The 20,190-nt window shown below is 43.8% G+C and overlaps 1 protein-coding gene across 1 annotated transcript in view; it reads left to right on the top strand.

Moving 5' to 3' along the window:
- The first annotated feature begins 381 nt into the window (after positions 1-381).
- Positions 382-20,190, top strand: part of LOC115103392 (cadherin-7-like) — a 110,923-nt gene continuing 91,114 nt past the window's right edge. The window contains exon 1 of the mRNA XM_029624303.2: positions 382-847. Coding sequence (XP_029480163.2) covers positions 611-847 — 237 coding nt within the window. The 5' untranslated portion in view covers positions 382-610. The remainder of the gene's footprint in view (positions 848-20,190) is intronic.

Here is a 20,190-nt window from a genome sequence, read left to right as displayed (position 1 = left end):
TCTCTTTCTCTATCTCCCTCTCCCTCTTTCTCTATCTCCCCTCCCTCTCTTTCTCAATCTCCCCCTCCCTCTCTTTCTCAATCTCCCCTCCCCTCTCTTTCTCTATCTCCCCCTCCCCTCTCTTTCTCCCTCCCCTCTCTTTCTCCCTCTCCATCTCCCCCTCCCCTCTCTTTCTCCCTCTCCCCCCCCTCGCTTTCTCCCTCTCCCCCTCCCCTCTCTTTCTCCCTCTCCCCCTCCCCTTCTCCCTCTCCCCCTCTCCCCCTCCCCTATCTTTCTCCCTCTCCCCCTCCCTTCTATTTCTCCCTCTCCCCATCCCCTATCTTTCTCCCCCTCCCCCTCCCCTATCTTTCTCATTCTTTCTGATAGGCTCCAATTATCAACTGCAGGTGTGAAGTAGACGTGTTCTGACACCTTGGCAACCAGCAATCACAATCCATCCGTCTGTCTGCTGAAGGATACACTTGCTCGTTAAACACCACCCGGAGTGTCTCTTCTGTTGAACCCCCCCAGTTTATTCAGTGAATGGTGGACAAGGCTGGTGGATGGTGGACAACGCTTCTTCTTGAGTCTTTTCCAGTAAAATTTCAACAAACAAATTGTATCAAAAAAGATGCGACTGAACTGTCCTCCCATGTGGAGTGTGATTAGCGTGTTGACTGTGCTCGTACCCCTTTGGGAGATGGGCTGCTCTGGCCTGACCTTGAACTCAGTGCCCCTGCATCAGGTCGGGATGTACCAAAGGAGCGGCGACGGGGGGGCACACCACAGGCAGAGGCGCAGCTGGGTTTGGAACCAGTTCTTTGTGCTGGAGGAGTACATGGGGGACGAGCCACTCTACGTGGGCAAGGTAAGAGTTTCTGGGCTGTATTTCTACAGTAAATAGGTGGATGTGTGACTGTGCTAAATATGGAAAACATACAGGTTGGGTAAAGTACATCAATATTTAAAAAAGGAGTTCATGCTACTTGTGTTATTCAATATTTCTGTACGTTTTTATTCATTTGTTAGAGACGTGAATTCACAGGAAGGATATATGAGCAACAGAGAAACGTGTTTCAGAGAGTCTTGAGTTCACAGGCTTTTGCCCATCTCCATGATCTGCTCGTGTAGAAAACATCTTGATAAAAGACTGCAAGAAGAGTAGAGTTTTTTAAAAGTATTTTTAAATAGCAGGGTGAAAACAAGTTCGGGGGGTTTATTTAGTGAGGAGAAACTTTCAGAAGGTTTGCTCATAGAGCTGACACTATCCCCATTCTACATGACAGACGACCATACCCGATCTGCAAAATGGCTTTCTATCTGAACGCTCTGTAACATTGCATCCTCCTGAACCAGGCCCCCTTGGTGTCCATTTACGTCTCCTGATTAAGGTCTGACAACAATTCTGTTTTTTGATAGGGCACCTCCAACATGAAGTAATGAATGGACTTCTACACCTGCATTGCTTGTTGTTTGGGGGTTTTAGGCTGGGTTTCTGTACAGCACTTTGAGATATCAGCTGATGTAAGAATGTTTATATAAATACATTTGATTTGACTTCAGTGATACGTGATTGTGGCAGCTAAACCGAATGGCTGGTACATATATCCACCAGGCAGAGGTCAGGTCGTATTGTTAAACAAAACAAGGGTGGGAGGGGGACTGTTCCTTCTGTTAATTTATCTTTTTTGGGGGGTTGGCGGCGTGCTAGGGACCCCATGCTACTCCCTCAGTGAATGGTCCCGTGTGGTTCTGTTGGATACAAACCTCTGTTGGGGGGGGGGGGGGTTGGAAAAATGTCTGAAAATGTTTCCACTCCCTACTGTAAGTTGCACTGGATATGAACTTATAACAAAAAAATGAAATAATACCAGAGATAATACTTCAATGACTATTGTTGAATGGCACTGAGTTGGCAAATCAGAAGGCTTTGTACAGCTACGTACAGCAACAAGGAGGTCTGTGTCAGCTACGAAGACAGAAGGTCCTTCCACTTAGCAGGAATGACACAGGCTGTATAAGGATTTACACATTTATTCTTATCTCTTAATCAACTCTACCATAGGCTATAGAAAATAAAGACGGGTACTTTAAACGGTGACATTTTGTTAAGGCTCACTCTTATTCTCATTTTACCATCTGAAAGAGAAGCAGAACAGCAACTGTAGCAGAGTCCTCTGCAACGCGACAGAGAGTGTATTTGATTCGCCAACCCAGTCAAATCTGCGGTGATGAGTTCGTTGCTATCAAAGCCTTTCTTTATCTATTCAATTGCTTTCAGTATTCACACAGCTCTCATATGTAGATGGCACGGGGCATACAGATAAACATGTCTCTTTCATTTGTGAATCCATGAGGTTGTTTGAACACGCGTGTCTCTCATGGCGGGGGTGAATCTAACGAGCGATGCCTGACACATGAATGAATCTTGAACATGAAAATGGGAGGACAACACTAGGAAGCCAAGAACGTAACCATTTCTGCAGTTCTGAGCCCCTTAGTCTCTTCTGCACTTATTTAAATCCTTTCAATCAGCGTGTTGTCAGGCCTCAGGATATAAACCTCATATCAGTCAGCGTGTTGTCAGGCCTCAGGATACAAACCTCATATCAGTCGGCATATTGTCAGGCCTCAGGATACAAACCTCATATCAGTCGGCATATTGTCAGGCCTCGGGATACAAACCTCATATCAGTCGGCATATTGTCAGGCCTCAGGATACAAACCTCATATCAGTCGGCATATTGTCAGGCCTCAGGATATAAACCTCATGTTAGTCGGCATATTGTCAGGCCTCAGGATATAAACCTCATATCAGTCGGCATATTGTCAGGCCTCAGGATATAAACCTCATATCAGTCGGCATATTGTCAGGCCTCAGGATACAAACCTCATATCAGTCGGCATATTGTCAGGCCTCAGGATATAAACCTCATGTCAGTCGGCATATTGTCAGGCCTCAGGATATAAACCTCATATCAGTCAGCGTGTTGTCAGGCCTCAGGATACAAACCTCATATCAGTCGGCATATTGTCAGGCCTCAGGATACAAACCTCATATCAGTCGGCATATTGTCAGGCCTCGGGATACAAACCTCATATCAGTCGGCATATTGTCAGGCCTCAGGATACAAACCTCATATCAGTCGGCATATTGTCAGGCCTCAGGATATAAACCTCATGTTAGTCGGCATATTGTCAGGCCTCAGGATATAAACCTCATATCAGTCGGCATATTGTCAGGCCTCAGGATATAAACCTCATATCAGTCGGCATATTGTCAGGCCTCAGGATACAAACCTCATATCAGTCGGCATATTGTCAGGCCTCAGGATATAAACCTCATGTCAGTCGGCATATTGTCAGGCCTCAGGATATAAACCTCATGTCAGTCGGCATATTGTCAGGCCTCAGGATATAAACCTCATGTCAGTCGGCATATTGTCAGGCCTCAGGATATAAACCTCATGTCAGTCGGCATATTGTCAGGCCTCAGGATATAAACCTCATGTTAGTCGGCATATTGTCAGGCCTCGGGATACAAACCTCATATCAGTCGGCATATTGTCAGGCCTCAGGATACAAACCTCATATCAGTCGGCATATTGTCAGGCCTCAGGATATAAACCTCATATCAGTCGGCATATTGTCAGGCCTCAGGGTATAAACCTCATACCAGTCGGCATATTGTCAGGCCTCAGGATATAAACCTCATGTCAGTCGGCATATTGTCAGGCCTCAGGATACAAACCTCATATCAGTCGGCATATTGTCAGGCCTCAGGATATAAACCTCATGTCAGTCGGCATATTGTCAGGCCTCAGGATACAAACCTCATATCAGTCGGCATATTGTCAGGCCTCAGGATATAAACCTCATATCAGTCTGCATATTGTCAGGCCTCAGGATACAAACCTCATATCAGTCGGCATATTGTCAGGCCTCAGGATACAAACCTCATATCAGTCGGCATATTGTCAGGCCTCAGGATACAAACCTCATATCAGTCTGCATATTGTCAGGCCTCAGGATACAAACCTCATGTTAGTCGGCATATTGTCAGGCCTCAGGATACAAACCTCATATCAGTCGGCATATTGTCAGGCCTCAGGATATAAACCTCATATCAGTCGGCATATTGTCAGGCCTCAGGATACAAACCTCATATCAGTCGGCATATTGTCAGGCCTCAGGATACAAACCTCATATCAGTCGGCATATTGTCAGGCCTCAGGATACAAACCTCATATCAGTCGGCATATTGTCAGGCCTCAGGATACAAACCTCATATCAGTCGGCATATTGTCAGGCCTCAGGATATAAACCTCCTTCAATGTGTTTAACTATACTATTTTTACGGACGGACAAAGGATTGCCACCCTACAGATGTTTACAATTCAAAATGTACAACACAATGTAAGGTTAAGGTAGAGCATAGAGATAGATGTTTACCACAAGTATTCTCTGTAGAGCAAATCTAAATTTAATATTTAAATGTTTTATAATACATATACAGTATATATTGTTAGGTGTAGTTTACAACATATACTGGTAGGTTTAGTTTACAACATATACTGGTAGGTTTAGTTTACAGCATATACTGGTAGGTTCAGTTTACAGCATATACTGGTAGGTGTACTTTACAGCATATACTGGTAGGTTTAGTTTACAGCATATACTGGTAGGTTTAGTTTACAACATATATTGGTAGGTGTACTTTACAGCATATACTGGTAGGTTTAGTTCACAGCATATATTTTTAGGCTTAGTTTACAGCATGTTGTCAGGTGTAGTTTACAGCATGTTGTCAGGTGTAGTTTATAGCATGTTGTCAGGTGTAGTTTATAGCATGTTGTCAGGTGTAGTTTACAGCATGTTGTCAGGTGTAGTTTACAGCATGTTGTCAGGTGTAGTTTACAGCATGTTGTCAGGTGTAGTTTATAGCATGTTGTCAGGTGTAGTTTATAGCATGTTGTCAGGTGTAGTTTACAGCATGTTGTCAGGTGTAGTTTATAGCATGTTGTCAGGTGTAGTTTATAGCATGTTGTCAGGTGTGGTTTACAGCATGTTGTCAGGTGTAGTTTATAGCATGTTGTCAGGTGTAGTTTATAGCATGTTGTCAGGTGTAGTTTATAGCATGTTGTCAGGTGTAGTTTATAGCATGTTGTCAGGTGTAGTTTAAAGCATGTTGTCAGGTGTAGTTTATAGCATGTTGTCAGGTGTAGTTTAAAGCATGTTGTCAGGTGTAGTTTATAGCATGTTGTCAGGTGTAGTTTACAGCATGTTGTCAGGTGTAGTTTACAGTATGTTGTCAGGTGTAGTTTCTGCCACATTGCTTATACCTATCCAGTCCTTTTAGATCTGCAAAGGGGGACTCAAGAGGGACCTTGGATAGGAGGTTGGGGCTAGAGGCTAGGGGTCAGTTTTGGATTGGGCCATTTCTGTTTTGTTTACTCTGCCTGTCTTCATCCAAATAGCTTGTCTGTCGGCAATCAGAGCATATAGCAGACACATCTGTGTCCTGTGCTGTGTGTTCTGGAGTCAGCAGATGGCTGTTCCAGAACTCAACATTGTTCTTTTGTTGACCACTCCCCCTTTCCTTCCCCTTCAACCCCAATCCACCCGGGTTTCACATTCAAGTTTCAGCGGACAGCAAGTCTTCCCTAAGCCCCCCCCCAAGCAGAGGCATATAGCACTTAGCCTATATCGAAGTGCTCTAAAAGTCTACTCAAGTGCTGAGCGGTGTTACACTACTACATAGAGCCATGACTACTACATGGAACTCTATTCCACATCAGGTAACAAGCAGTAGAATCAGTTGAAATAAACAAAAATATAAAAATACACCATATGGAACAACGGGGGACTGTGAAGAGATACACACAGAGGCACAGGCACATGCATACACAAACTGATGCCACTCTACACACACTGACACATGGATTTGGTATTGTAGATACAGTATGTGGTACTAGAGTAGTGGAAACAGTTTGGGGAAGGCCTTTTCCTGTTTCAGCATGACAATGCCCCCCGTGCACAAAGCGAGGTCCATACAGAAATGGTTTGTTGAGACCGATGTAGAAGAACTTGACTGGCCTGCACAGAGTCCTGACCTCAACCCCATAGAACACCTTTGGGATGAATTGGAACGCCGATTGCGAGCCAGGCCTGATCGCCCCCACATCAGTGCCTGACATCACTAATGCTCTTGGGGGCTGAATGGAAGCAAGTCCCCGCAGCAATGTTCCAACATTCTAGTGGAAAGCGTTCCCAGAAGAGTGGAGAGGCTGTTATAGCAGCAATGTTCCAACATTCTAGTGGAAAGCCTTCCCAGAAGAGTGGAGAGGCTGTTATAGCAGCAATGTTCCAACATTCTAGTGGAAAGCCTTCCCAGAAGAGTGGAGGCTGTTATAGCAGCAATGTTCCAACATTCTAGTGGAACGCGTTCCCAGAAGAGTGGAGAGGCTGTTATAGCAGCAATGTTTCAACATTCTAGTGGAAAGCGTTCCCAGAAGAGTGGAGGCTGTTATAGCAGCAATGTTCCAACATTCTAGTGGAACGCGTTCCCAGAAGAGTGGAGGCTGTTATAGCAGCAATGTTCCAACATCTAGTGGAAAGCCTTCCCAGAAGAGTGGAGAGGCTGTTATAGCAGCAATGTTCCAACATTCTAGTGGAAAGCCTTCCCAGAAGAGTGGAGGCTGTTATAGCAGCAAAGGGGGGACCAACTCCATATTAATGCCCAAGATTCTGGAATGAGATGTTCAACGAGCAGTTGTCCACAGACTTTTGGTCATGTAGTGTACCTGCCTTAATATTGCTCGACCCCAGGAAGAGTAGCTGCTGCCTTGGCAGGAACTAATGACGATGTTTAATAAATACAAATACCGCTGGTATATATAGGACCATGACTGCCTGAGAGATGCATCATCAGGAACGGGAGCCAATCGTCTACGTTTGGATTGGCGTTTTTTTCAAGCGGTCAAGTCATGCTCGATATTGTCGCATTGTGGACATAGAGTCGGGGTCAACTTTAACTGACTCCAAAATGGCATTGGTATTTAGTCAAGGTCATTATGACACGATTATGACATACATGCTCACGACACGTCTTAATGACGACATTATAATGCACCCGTAGGCTGTAAGAGCAGTGTTACCACAGTAACAACCTAGATACAGTGGTCCTACAGAGCGCTGCTCTGGCCCACTATCAGAAGCTCATTCTAGGCTTAGTCAAAGTCATCACATAGCACAGTGGGGGGTGGGCGGGTTGATTCTTGGTGGCATTCAGCCCACAAAAGACATGAGGGCCTCCACATTGAGAGTCGAGGGGGATCATTGAAAATGGACAGACATGAGCAGTCGTTATGATTGGCTCATGCCACAGTAGTATTCTTTAAATTAATTGAGGTAAAATGGCATTTAGTTTTTAAGCGCAATATACATAGAACACATTTCGGGAATACTCTACAATTGGACACACACTAGTGCCTTTCGTAAATGACATGTTCACAGAGGAAATTACATTTTATAATATTTTTTATTTTATTTCTCATGCTCCAGGCCTTTGATTGTTATAATTGTGTATTTAATTCCATATTACTTATGCCAATAGCATTTTGTGAATAAGGGAGGCATTATAAAAGAGACATTGGTCTCAATGGGATTGAAAATAATTGTCTGAGCCCGTCAGAAGTATAGCAAGTGAGACAAAACAAGCTCAAAAGAGTCTCACAGCCAGTCACTCTAACCTGTCAGTCGAGTTCCCACAGATCATATGCACTTGAATATTCCATTAATTCGACTCAATTGTCTGAAGACAAGGACCAAGTGGAGTGTACCTCACAACAAACGACTCACGGGTCTTTTGTAGATATTTTTGTCTTTGGGTCATTCCACAAAAAGAGTGTCTTTTGCATCCCTTTCATATTTTTAGTAGAAATTGTGCCCCAATATTGAATTGTAATTTAATACTGTTATATTAAATGAAGTGCCCTTTAATATAGACCACATGGAGATTTAAATAAACCTTCTTTTTTTAATGAAAAAATACTTGCTAACGTGCCAAAATGCAGCATTTTGACATTTATTTATTTCATGTGATTAGTGATTCATTTACGTTTGTCCCTCAGGTCAACCCTGTGGCGTGAACTGAACTCTCATTTTAATATGGTGAAACTATTCCTTTTTCAATATTGTTAACATTATGTTAATGCCCTTTTAGTGTTAGAGCTGTTTGACAAGACCTGCTTGCCTGATGCGTGCCTGATGACATCAACAACATTTTAACCAATCTCATGTCACATTCCATTTGGGGAATAATTTTTTAAAAATCAAATCAAATTGTATTAGTCACATGCACCGAATACAACAGGTGAAATGCTTACTTACGAGCACCTAACTGACAGTGCAGTTTAGAAAAATATGGATAATTATAAGAGATAAAAGTAGTTAAAGAGGAGCAGTAAAAAATAACAATATATACAGGGGGTGGAGGCTATATACAGGGTATTACGGTACAGATTCAATGTGGAGGCTATATACAGGGTATTACGGTACAGAGTCAATGTGGAGGCTATATACAGGGTATTACGGTACAGAGTCAATGTGGAGGCTATATACAGGGTATTACGGTACAGAGTCAATGTGGAGGTTATATACAGGGTATTACGGTACAGAGTCAATGTGGAGGCTATATACAGGGTATTACGGTACAGAGTCAATGTGGAGGTTATATACAGGGTATTACGGTACAGAGTCAATGTGGAGGCTATATACAGGGAGGAGCCGGTACAGAGTCAATGTGGAGGCTATATACAGGGAATACCGGTACAGAGTCAAGGTGGAGACTATATACAGGGGGTACAGGTACATAGTCAATGTGGAGGCTATATACAGGGGGTACAGGTACATAGTCAATGTGGAGGGTATATACAGGAGGTACCAGTACAGAGTCAATGTGGAGGCTATATACAGGGGGTACTGGTACAGAGTCAATGTGGAGGCTATATACAGGGGGGAGAGGGGGGGGTGGAGCAATGCAAATAGTCGTGTGGTAGCAGAGAGAACAGTCTAGGACTAGGGTGGCTGGAGTCTTTTACAATTTTTAGGGCCTTACTCTGACACCGCCTGGTATAGAGGTCCTGGATGGCAGGAAGTTTGGCCACAGTGTAAAGTGTTGGTCCCCTGTTTCATGAGCTGAAATAAAAGATCCCAGAAATTTTCCAGACCCTCAAAATCTTATTTTTCTCAAATGTTGTGCACAAATGTGTTTACATCCCTGTTAGTGAGCATTTCTCATTTGCCAAGATAATCCATCCACCTGACAGGTTTGGCATATTAAGAAGCTGATTAACAGCTTGATCATTACACAGGTGAACTTTGTGCTCGGACAATAAAAGGCCACTCTAAAATGTTTTGCCACACAACACAATGTCACACGTGTCAAGTTTTGAGTGAGAGTGCAATTGGCATGCTGACTGCAGGAATGTCCAACAGAGCTGTTGCCAGAGATGTGAATGTACATTTCTCTACCATAAGCCTCCTCCAACATTATTTTAAAGAATTTGGCCGTGCATCCAACCGGCCTCACAAACGCAGACCATGTGTAACCACGCCAGCCCAGGACCTCCACATCCGGCTTCTTCATCTGCAGGATTGTCTGAGGAGGGGGAGTGGGGGTGCTGAGGATTATTTCTGTCTGTAATAATAAAGCCCTTTTGTGGGGAAAAACTCATTCTGATTCGCTGGACCCGGCTCCCCAGTAGGTGGGCATAGGCCCTCCCAGGCCCACCCATGGCTGTGCCTGATTCACTAGTGGGTGGGCCTGATTCACTAGTGGGTGGGCCTGATTCACTAGTGGGTGGGCCTCTGCCCTCCCAGGCCCACCCATGGCTGTGCCTGATTCACTAGTGGGTGGGCCTCTGCCCTCCCAGGCCCACCCATGGCTGTGCCTGATTCACTAGTGGGTGGGCCTCTGCCCTCCCAGGCCCACCCATGGCTGTGCCTGATTCACTAGTGGGTGGGCCTCTGCCCTCCCAGGCCCACCCATGGCTGTGCCTGATTCACTAGTGGGTGGGCCTCTGCCCTCCCAGGCCCACCCATGGCTGCGTCCTTGTCCAGAAGTGGAATCCATAGTTTAGGGCCTAATTGATTTATTTAAATTGATTGATTTCATTCTATGAACTGTAACTCAGTAAAATCGTTGAAATTTTTGCATGTTGCGTTTTATATATATATATTTTTCTGTATAATGTATCTTTTTGACCGTATATGTCTTGATGAATCATATTTCCCAATTCTGGAACCCCACTGCTAAAAGCAACTACCAAGACCAACAGGGTCTCTGAACCTCTCCACATCTCCATACCGATCTGATTACCTGATTGCAAGGTGACTGGAATTAGTATCAGTAGTAACCTTGTTCATAGGCTGGTTAATATGTAGGCTACATGGTGAGCTGCAACCTTAATGAGACGGCTGAAAGCGGGGTTTAATATCGTGCCACGATTATTAAAACATGCTCCCTCCGGGTCTCAAGAGGGCGCTAAGTAATATTGATAGTTATTATGGATGCGCATGGCTAGAGAATATGTAAGTCGCTGAGGGGGTTGTAATTATTACAGGGCCTTGCTAGCGAGGGCTGTGGCCTGAGCCAGGATCCGTAGCAGTTAATTGGTGCACTCGCCATTTGAGGGTATTTCCCTTGGGGAATGTAAACCCAAGCTTCAGTCACTTTTAAAGCGGCGTACAAACTCAAACACAGAGTCAAACTTCCCAAGTTAATGTTTATATAGTCACAGTAGGCTGGTACTTTTATTTTATTTTTAATTAAGGTGTATATGTCCAATTCCTCCAATAAGCCTAAAATAAAAAGCTCTTTCAAAACGGATACAGTTTCTCAGGCCGGAGTATCCTGGTCTGAGCTAATCGCATTTTCCCCTATCCTCTCCTTGATGTCCCATCCACTCTCGAGGGGAAGCCATTCTACCCCAACCACCCAACCTCCCTCTACTCCAGAGTACAGGAGGCAGTACAGGAGACTCTCACAGTCACAAAGTACAGTATCAGTGCATGTATGGCATAGCACAGGAGGTTGGTGGCACCTTAATTGGGGAGGATGGGCTTGTGGTAACGGCTGGAGCGGAATTGGTGGAATGGTATCAAATACATCAAACACATGGTTTCCATGGTTTCCATGTGTTTGGTTCCATTCCATTTGCTCCGTTCCAGCCATTATTATGAGCCGTCGTCCCCTCAGGAGCTTCCACTGATCCAGTGTTTAGCTAATTGATGCCAGCCTCCACACCACCAGTGGAAAAAAGCATGTCAGTCAATGCGGGCGAGAGCAGGTTAAATATGCGTTCCCTACTCCACATGAATGATTCCCACCTCTCACCCTTTCATCCTCACCACATTAATGATTCCCCCCTCTCATCCGCTCATCCTCACCACATGAATGATTCCCCCCTCTCATCCGCTCATCCTCACCACATTAATGATTCCCCCTCTCATCCTCACCACATTAATGATTCCCCCCTCTCACCCTCACCACATTAATGATTCCCCCCTCTCATCCTCACCACATTAATGATTCCCCCCTCTCACCCTCTCATCCTCACCACATTAATGATTCCCCCTCTCATCCGCTCATCCTCACCACATTAATGATTCCCCCTCTCACCCTCACCACATTAATGATTCCCCCTCTCACCCTCTCATCCTCACCACATTAATGATTCCCCCTCTCACCCTCTCATCCTCACCACATTAATGATTCCCCCTCTCATCCTCACCACATTAATGATTCCCCCTCTCACCCTCTCATCCTCACCACATTAATGATTCCCCCTCTCACCCTCTCACCCTCACCACATTAATGATTCCCCCTCTCATCCTCACCACATTAATGATTCCCCCTCTCATCCTCACCACATTAATGATTCCCCCTCTCACCCTCACCACATTAATGATTCCCCCTCTCACCCTCTCACCCTCACCACATTAATGATTCCCCCTCTCATCCTCACCACATTAATGATTCCCTCCTCTCACCCTCACCACATTAATGATTCCCCCTCTCATCCTCACCACATTAATGATTCCCCCTCTCATCCTCACCACATTAATGATTCCCCCTCTCACCCTCACCACATTAATGATTCCCCCTCTCATCCTCACCACATTAATGATTCCCCCTCTCACCCTCACCACATTAATGATTCCCCCTCTCATCCTCACCACATTAATGATTCCCTCCTCTCACCCTCACCACATTAATGATTCCCCCTCTCACCCTCACCACATTAATGATTCCCCCTCTCATCCTCACCACATTAATGATTCCCCCTCTCACCCTCTCACCCTCACCACATTAATGATTCCCCCTCTCATCCTCACCACATTAATGATTCCCCCTCTCACCCTCTCATCCTCACCACATTAATGATTCCCCCCTCTCACCCTCTCACCCTCACCACATTAATGATTCCCCCCTCTCATCCTCACCACATTAATGATTCCCTCCTCTCACCCTGATATTCAGAAACATGACATCAAACAAACTGAGATAGTAGGGTATAAAAATAAAACAATAAAAAGTGAAAAAAATGAAAAGATTGTTAGTGCTCCCTTAGTTAATTTCATGTTCTGGATTTTAAAAAATCCCCTTTGGAGTGTTTCCCAACATATGAAATGTAATGCTGGGTATTTTAATGTAGCTGCCAGTCTCTGGGTTACTCCTCCAGTCTCTGTGCTGCTCCTCCAGTCTCTGGGTTTCTCCTCCAGTCTCTGGGTTACTCCTCCAGTCTCTGGGTTATCCCTCCAGTCTCTGTGCTGCTCCTCCAGTCTCTGGGTTTCTCCTCCAGTCTCTGGGTTACTCCTCCAGTCTCTGGGTTACCCCTCCAGTCTCTGGGCTGCTTCTCCAGTCTCTGGGTTACCCCTCCAGTCTCTGGGCTGCTCCTCCAGTCTCTGGGCTGCTCCACCAGTCTCTGGGCTGCTCCACCAGTCTCTGGGACGCTCCTCCAGTCTCTGGGCTGCTCCTCCAGGCTCTGGGATGCTTCACCAGTCTCTGGGCTGCTCCTCCAGTCTCTGGGATGCTCCACCAGTCTCTGGGATGCTCCACCAGTCTCTGGGATGCTCCACCAGTCTCCGGGCTGTTCCACCATTTATCAGAGCAGCAGATGAAAGTCATCAGGTTGGCAATCACCACTGCAACAGCCAATCTCTCTCACAGAGACAACACACACACACACACACACACACACACACACACACACACACACACACACACACACAACACACACACACACCCACACACGAACACACACACACACACACACACACACACACACACACACACACACACACAACCTAATAATGGAGCAAATGAATAGTCTGCCTTTGATATAATTAGGTAGATGGGCTGGTGGCTGTGGCATGAACAAGTTCGTTTAATTCAAGCCAGCAGAGCTCTTTATGTGCCGAAAACGATATGAGCAGACATTTCTGATTCTAGCGGCGATGATAAAAGGATAAAAGCTCTGGATTTCATTCGAATGGAGCAGTACCACAAAGCAGTACAATACTATTTGCATTTATATAGCTAGCACTCTTGAGGCATTCATTTATTCACCCCCCAAAATATAAGCCAAAAGAATTTCAGACAATGAGACTGCAAGCACACAAGAGTCCAGTGAATCAATCTGAAGCTATCACATTTAAATAAAATCCTTTCCCCCAGGATTCAAATACTTTTTGAAATCATTCAAATATTTTGAATGTTTGCTTTAGCCTGCCTGGAATACCAAATGGGTGGGGTTTGCTGTTTTGCGACTATTCTATTGGTTCCATTGCACCAGGCAAGCTCAATCAAGCCACGCTTAAGAATTTGAAAGATTTCAAATAGTACTTAAACCCAGGTCTGCTAAGAACCTGAAGGTGTGCTGGGGTAATTATTTTGGTTCTTTCAGATATGTCTGTCTGTTTAGGCATGAGGGGCTCTCCAACAGACTGAAAATAAAATGATGAAATCTGTAGGCGCTTCTCCACCTGAGCTCAGAGCGGAGGAAGACAGCGGGAGCCAATTTCCGTCCTGGATCTGTCGTTTATTGTTAGATGTTATGAACAAAGACTTCAAAGTGAGATGAGGAACGGAGGCCCTGAAATGTCAAGCATTCTTTATTTTCTCCGTCTCTCTCTCTCTCTCTTTCTCTCTGGGTCTCTCTCTCTTTCTCTCTGGGTCTCTCTCTCTCTTTCTCTCTGGGTCTCTCTCTCTCTCTCTCTGGGTCTCTCTCTCTTTCTCTCTGGGTCTCTCTCTTTCTCTCTGGGTCTCTCTCTCTTTGTCTCTGGGTCACTCTCTCTTTCTCTCTCCATCTCTCTCTCTTTCTCTATCCGCCTCTCTCTCTTTCTCTCTCCGTCTCTCTCTCTTTGTCTCTGGGTCACTCTCTTTGTCTCTGGGTCACTCTTTCTCTCTTTCTCTCTCTGTCTCTCTCTCTCTTTGTCTCTGGGTCACTCTCTTTGTCTATGGGTCACTCTCTTTCTCTCTGGGTCACTCTCTTTCTCTCGCCGTCACTCTCTTTCTCTCTCCATCTCTCTCTCTTTCTCCTCTGTCTGTTTCTTTCTCTCTGGGTCTCTCTCTTTCTCCTCGGTCTGTATCTCCTTTCTGGGTCTTTCTCTCTCTTTCCCCTATATCTGTATCGCTTTTTCTCTGGGTCTCTTTTTCTCCTCTGTCTGTATCTCTTTCTCTCCGAGTCTCTCGCTTTCTCCTCTGTCTGTATCACTTTTTATCTGGGTCTCTCTCTTTCTCTCAGGATCTTTCTTTCTCTCCGGATCTCTCTCTTTCTCCTCTGTCTGTATCTCTTTCTCTCTGGGTTTCTCTTTATCCTCTGTCTGTAACTCTTTCTCCTCTGGGTCTCTCTTTCTCCTCTGAGTCTCTCTCTCTTTCTCTCTGAGTCTTTCTTTCTCTCTGGGTCTCTTTCTCTCTGTATCACTTTCTCTCTGGGTCTCCCTCTCTTTCTCTCTGGGTCTCTCTCTCTTTCTCTCATGATCTTTCTTTCTCTCCGGGTCTCTCTCTTTTTCCTCTGTCTGTAACTCTTTCTCCTCTGGGTCTCTCTCTTTCTCTCAGGGTATTTCTTCTCTCTGGGTCTCTCTCTCTTTCTCTCAGGATCTTTCTTTCTCTCAGGGTCTCTCTCTTTCTCCTCTGTCTGTATCAGTTTCTCTCTGTCTCTCTCTCTTTCTCTCTGGGTCTCTCTTTCTCCTCTGTCTATAACTTTCTCCCTGGGTCTCTCTCTCTCTTTTTCTGGGTCTCTCTCTCTTTCTCTCGGGGTCTCTCTCTCTGGGTCTCTCTCTTTCTCCTCTGTCTGTATCTCTTTCTCAAGGCCTATTTCTCTCGCTCTGTCTCTCTCCTACACAACACAATAAGCTGAGGGCACTACACTCTTTGGAAAAGGGTTCCTAAAGGTTTCTTTGGCTGTTCTTTGGCCAGGTAAAATCTTTTTTTGTTCCAGGTAGAACTCTTTTGGGTTCCATGTACAGTGATTACTCAACTAACAGTTTTGCAATTATGCTGCGGGACTTAGAGGTAATTTGTGGTTTAGTATGGTTGGTACCCTGCATCACTACTTCATTACTCCAGACCAGCGCAAGGGAGAGTTAGAACACTGATTATGCTTTTGGGTCCCAAGGCACCACTGTGCCTCTAACTGACAATAAATGGGCGACATAAACCAAATAGAAACTGATAATTGTGCACGACTGTGTTACACGACTGAGTGTAAGAAATGCTATTCCTCTGTCCTGCACGCACACACCCTAAAAAATACACTTATTTTATTTTCAGTATTACTTACTAAAACTCTTGTAACACTAAGATTTTTAAGAGAAACGAAATTATCTTCAATGATATTCTGAAGACATATGTGTTGACTGAATATAAACAAGTGATGTGTTTATTTAGTTATTGATCCATAACTAAATACTATGGGATAAATATCACTGAATGACAGAATTATTGGAACAAAGTTGTCTAATGAAGGTAACAAATTGTTGCTTACTGGAAAATAGTCTTACAAACACACACGGTCACGTTGTACAGCGCCATTATGGCTATTAGCAGGGCTATTAGCAGGACAATAGACTTCTTGCCTAAAAGGAGGGTAGGAGGAGAATTGTATCGTCAAATGTATTTCTTAGTGAGGTTGGCTGTATCACAACCGGTCGTGATTGGTTGCAATTTCAGTTTAATCCACCAGAAAAGACAGAACCAATAATACAACAAATATTGTAGTTAAACTCAAATATACTAATTGATAATAAATCAACTTTATCAATTGGAACCTTTAACAAGTGGAAGAAGGAAAAAGTATTATAATTATTATTAACCTCTTCAACCTATGGGGGCGCTATGTCATTATTGGATAAAAAGACGTGCCCGTTTTAAGCGCAATATTTTGTCACGAAAAGATGCTCGACTATGCATGGAATTGACAGCCTTGGAAAGACAAAATTCTGACGTTTCCAAAAGTGCAAAGATGTTATCTGTGAGTGCCCCAGAACTAATGCTACAGGCGAAACCAAGATGAAACTTCAAACAGGAAATGAACAGGATTTTTGACGCTGTGTTTACTAACGTCTCCTTATATGGCTGTGAATATGCTGTGAACGAGCTTATGCACTCTGCCGTTCATCCAAGATGTCTGCAGCATTGTGGCGTATTTGTAGGCATATCATTGGAAGATTGGCCATAAGAGACTACATTTGCCAGGGGGCCGTCCGGTGTCCTTTGTCTAAATCGCTGCGTAATTCCCAGTGGCAACCATTGTACCTTGCGTTACAGAAGGAGACTCATACTTCCAGGAACGATACATCATTGAAGAGATATGTGAAAAACACCTTGAGGATTGGTTCTAAACAACGTTTGCCATGTTTCAGTCGATATTATGGAGTTAATTTGGAAAAAAGTTTGGCGTTTGGATAACTGAATTTTGGGGGTTTTTTGGTAGCCAAACGTGACGCACCAAACGGACCGATTTCTCCTGCACAAAAAATCTTTCAGGAAAAACGGAACATTTGCTATCTAACTGAGAGTCTCCTCATTGAAAACATCCAAAGTTCTTCAAAGGTAAATGATTTATTGAATGTTTTTGCTGGTTTTTGTGAAAATGTGGCCTGCTAATGTTAACGCTAAATGCTAATACTAAATGCTAACGCTAAATGCTAAATGCTAGTTTGCTATGGTAGAGAAGCATATTTTTGAAAATCTGAGATGACAGTGTTGTTAACAAAAGGCTAAGCATGAGAGCTAGCATATTGATTTCATTTCATTTGCGATTTTCATGAATAGTTAACGTTGCGTTATGGTATTGAGCTTGAGGCTATGATTACGCTACCGGATCCGGCATGGCTCGACGCAAGAAGTTAACCCTGTTTTTCACAAGCATAGCAGGCTGTTAATTCTGCAAACAGTGTTTCTAGGATGGGCTATTAGCAGGACAATATATATTGGTCATACTGGTCATGACTCCTGAGTGGCGCAGTTGTCTAAGACACTGCATCTCAGTGCAAGAGGCATCACTACCATCTCTGGTTTGAATTTAAGCTGTATCACATCCGACCGTGATTGTGAGTCCCATCCTCTTCCGGGTTAGGGGAGGGCGATGCACAATTGGCCCATCCTCATCCGGGTTAGGGGAGGGTCCTAAAAATAGGCACAGTGGGCTTATGGTTTCTCTCATTCTTAAAACATAAATAAATATTTTGGCCTTTATAAATATTATTTTTGCCTTCATTCAGATTACATTTCGCTCACTTAATTTTTTAAAACTTCTTGATACTACCCATCCCGCATGCGGGAGTGTAATCATAGCCTCAAACTAATTAGCATAACGCAGCGGACATAAATATCCCTAGAAAATGTTCCTATTCATGAAAATCACAAATTAAATATATTGAGACACAGCTTAGCCTTTTGTTAATCACACTGTCATCTCACATTTTCAAAATATGCTTTACAGCCAACGCTAGACAAGCATTTGTGTAAGTTTATCATGGCATAATGCTATGCTAGGCTCTGCTACCAGCAGGCAACATTTTCACGAAAATAAGAAAAGCAATCAAATTAAATCATTTACCTTTGAAGAACTTCGGATGTTTTCACTCAGGAGACTCCCAGTTAGATAGCAAATGTTCCTTTTTTCCAAAAATATTATTTTTGTAGGCGAAATAGCTCCGTTTGTTCTTCACGTTTGGCTGAGAAATCGACCGAAAATGCAGTCACTACAACGCCAAACTTTTTTCCAAATTAGCTCCATAATATCGACAGAAACATGGCAAACGTTGTTTAGAATCAATCATCAAGGTGTTTTTCACATATCTATTCGATAAAATATCCACCGGGACAATTGGTTTCTCATAAGAAGCGATTGGAAAAATGGCTACTTGTGTACTTTACGCAAGATTTTCTGCGGGAGCCATCATGTGACCACTTGCTCAATGTGGTCCCTTACGGCTATTCTTCAACATAAATGCGTAGGAACGTCACAATGCTGTAGACACCTTGGGGAATACGTAGAAAGCTCAAGCTCATTCGTAGCTCCTTCACAGCCATATAAGGAGTCATTGGCATGCAGGGCTTTCAAAATATGGGGCACTTCCTGGTTGGATGTTTATCTGGGTTTCGCCTGTAACATCAGTTCTGTTGCACTCACAGACAATATCTTTGCAGTTTTGGAAACGTCAGAGTATTTTCTATCCAAAGCTGTCAATTATATGCATAGTCGAGCATCTTGTCGCGACAAAATATCCCGTTTAAAACGGGAACGTTTTTTATCCAAAAATGAAAATACTGCCCCCTAGTTACAAAACAAAATAATCTCCAAAATATCGTAATATATAGCCTACCCGCTGTGGTCAAATATTTCAGCAACGTTTCACGCTGCTCTGATACAAGCATGGAGAAACGACAATGTTCAATTATATTCCATGATATTCTTAAGATGTGTTGACTGAATATAAGCAAGTGATGTCTGCTAAAATAATCAGGTTGATGGCACAGTCATAGAGCCTCAGGCACCTACATAAAGCTGAGTGACTCAGTCATATAGCCTCGGCACCTACATAAATCTGAGTGACTCAGTCATAGAGCCTCAGGCACCTACATAAAGCTGAGTGACTCAGTCATAGAGCCTCAGGCACCTACATAAAGCTGAGTGACTCAGTCATATAGCCTCGGCACCTACATAAAGCTGAGTGACTCAGTCATATAGCCTCGGCACCTACATAAAGCTGAGTGACTCAGTCATATAGCCTCAGGCACCTACATAAAGCTGAGTGACTCAGTCATATAGCCTCAGGCACCTACATAAAGCTGAGTGACTCAGTCATATAGCCTCGGCACCTACATAAAGCTGAGTGACTCAGTCATAGAGCCTCGGCACCTACATAAAGCTGAGTGACTCAGTCATAGAGCCTCAGGCACCTACATAAAGCTGAGTGACTCAGTCATATAGCCTCGGAACCTACATAAAGCTGAGTGACTCAGTCATATAGCCTCAGGCACCTACATAAAGCTGAGTGACTCAGTCATATAGCCTCAGGCACCTACATAAAGCTGAGTGACTCAGTCATATAGCCTCAGGCACCTACATAAAGCTGAGTGACTCAGTCATAGAGCCTCGGCACCTACATAAAGCTGAGTGACTCAGTCATATAGCCTCAGGCACCTACATAAAGCTGAGTGACTCAGTCATATAGCCTCAGGCACCTACATAAAGCTGAGTGACTCAGTCATATAGCCTCAGGCACCTACATAAAGCTGAGTGACTCAGTCATAGAGCCTCAGGCACCTACATAAAGCTGAGTGACTCAGTCATATAGCCTCGGCACCTACATAAAGCTGAGTGACTCACTCATTAATGGCTTTGGATCAAAATAAATAACTACCAACATTCTTGCTGATAGTTTTTAATAAAGAACTGTTTTGGTTATCCTGACCTGGACACCATGTATTATAATTGCCCAATTAGTTCAATAAGTGCTTTTTTCTCGCTCTCTCTAGGTTAAACGAAAACAAAATAATCAAAAAAATATTGTATTTTTTTAAAACAATGCCATTATTATTATTAATTAATTAATTTAGAATGATATAAATGCCCCTTAGATATTAATATTAGAATCCTCCAATCCTCTAAAGTAAATTATTGTCGGAGAGTCACG

Source organism: Oncorhynchus nerka, linkage group LG20 (genome assembly GCF_034236695.1).
Source record: "Oncorhynchus nerka isolate Pitt River linkage group LG20, Oner_Uvic_2.0, whole genome shotgun sequence".
In the NCBI taxonomy this organism is placed as follows: domain Eukaryota; kingdom Metazoa; phylum Chordata; class Actinopteri; order Salmoniformes; family Salmonidae; genus Oncorhynchus; species Oncorhynchus nerka.
This window is presented reverse-complemented; position numbering and strand designations above follow the sequence as displayed.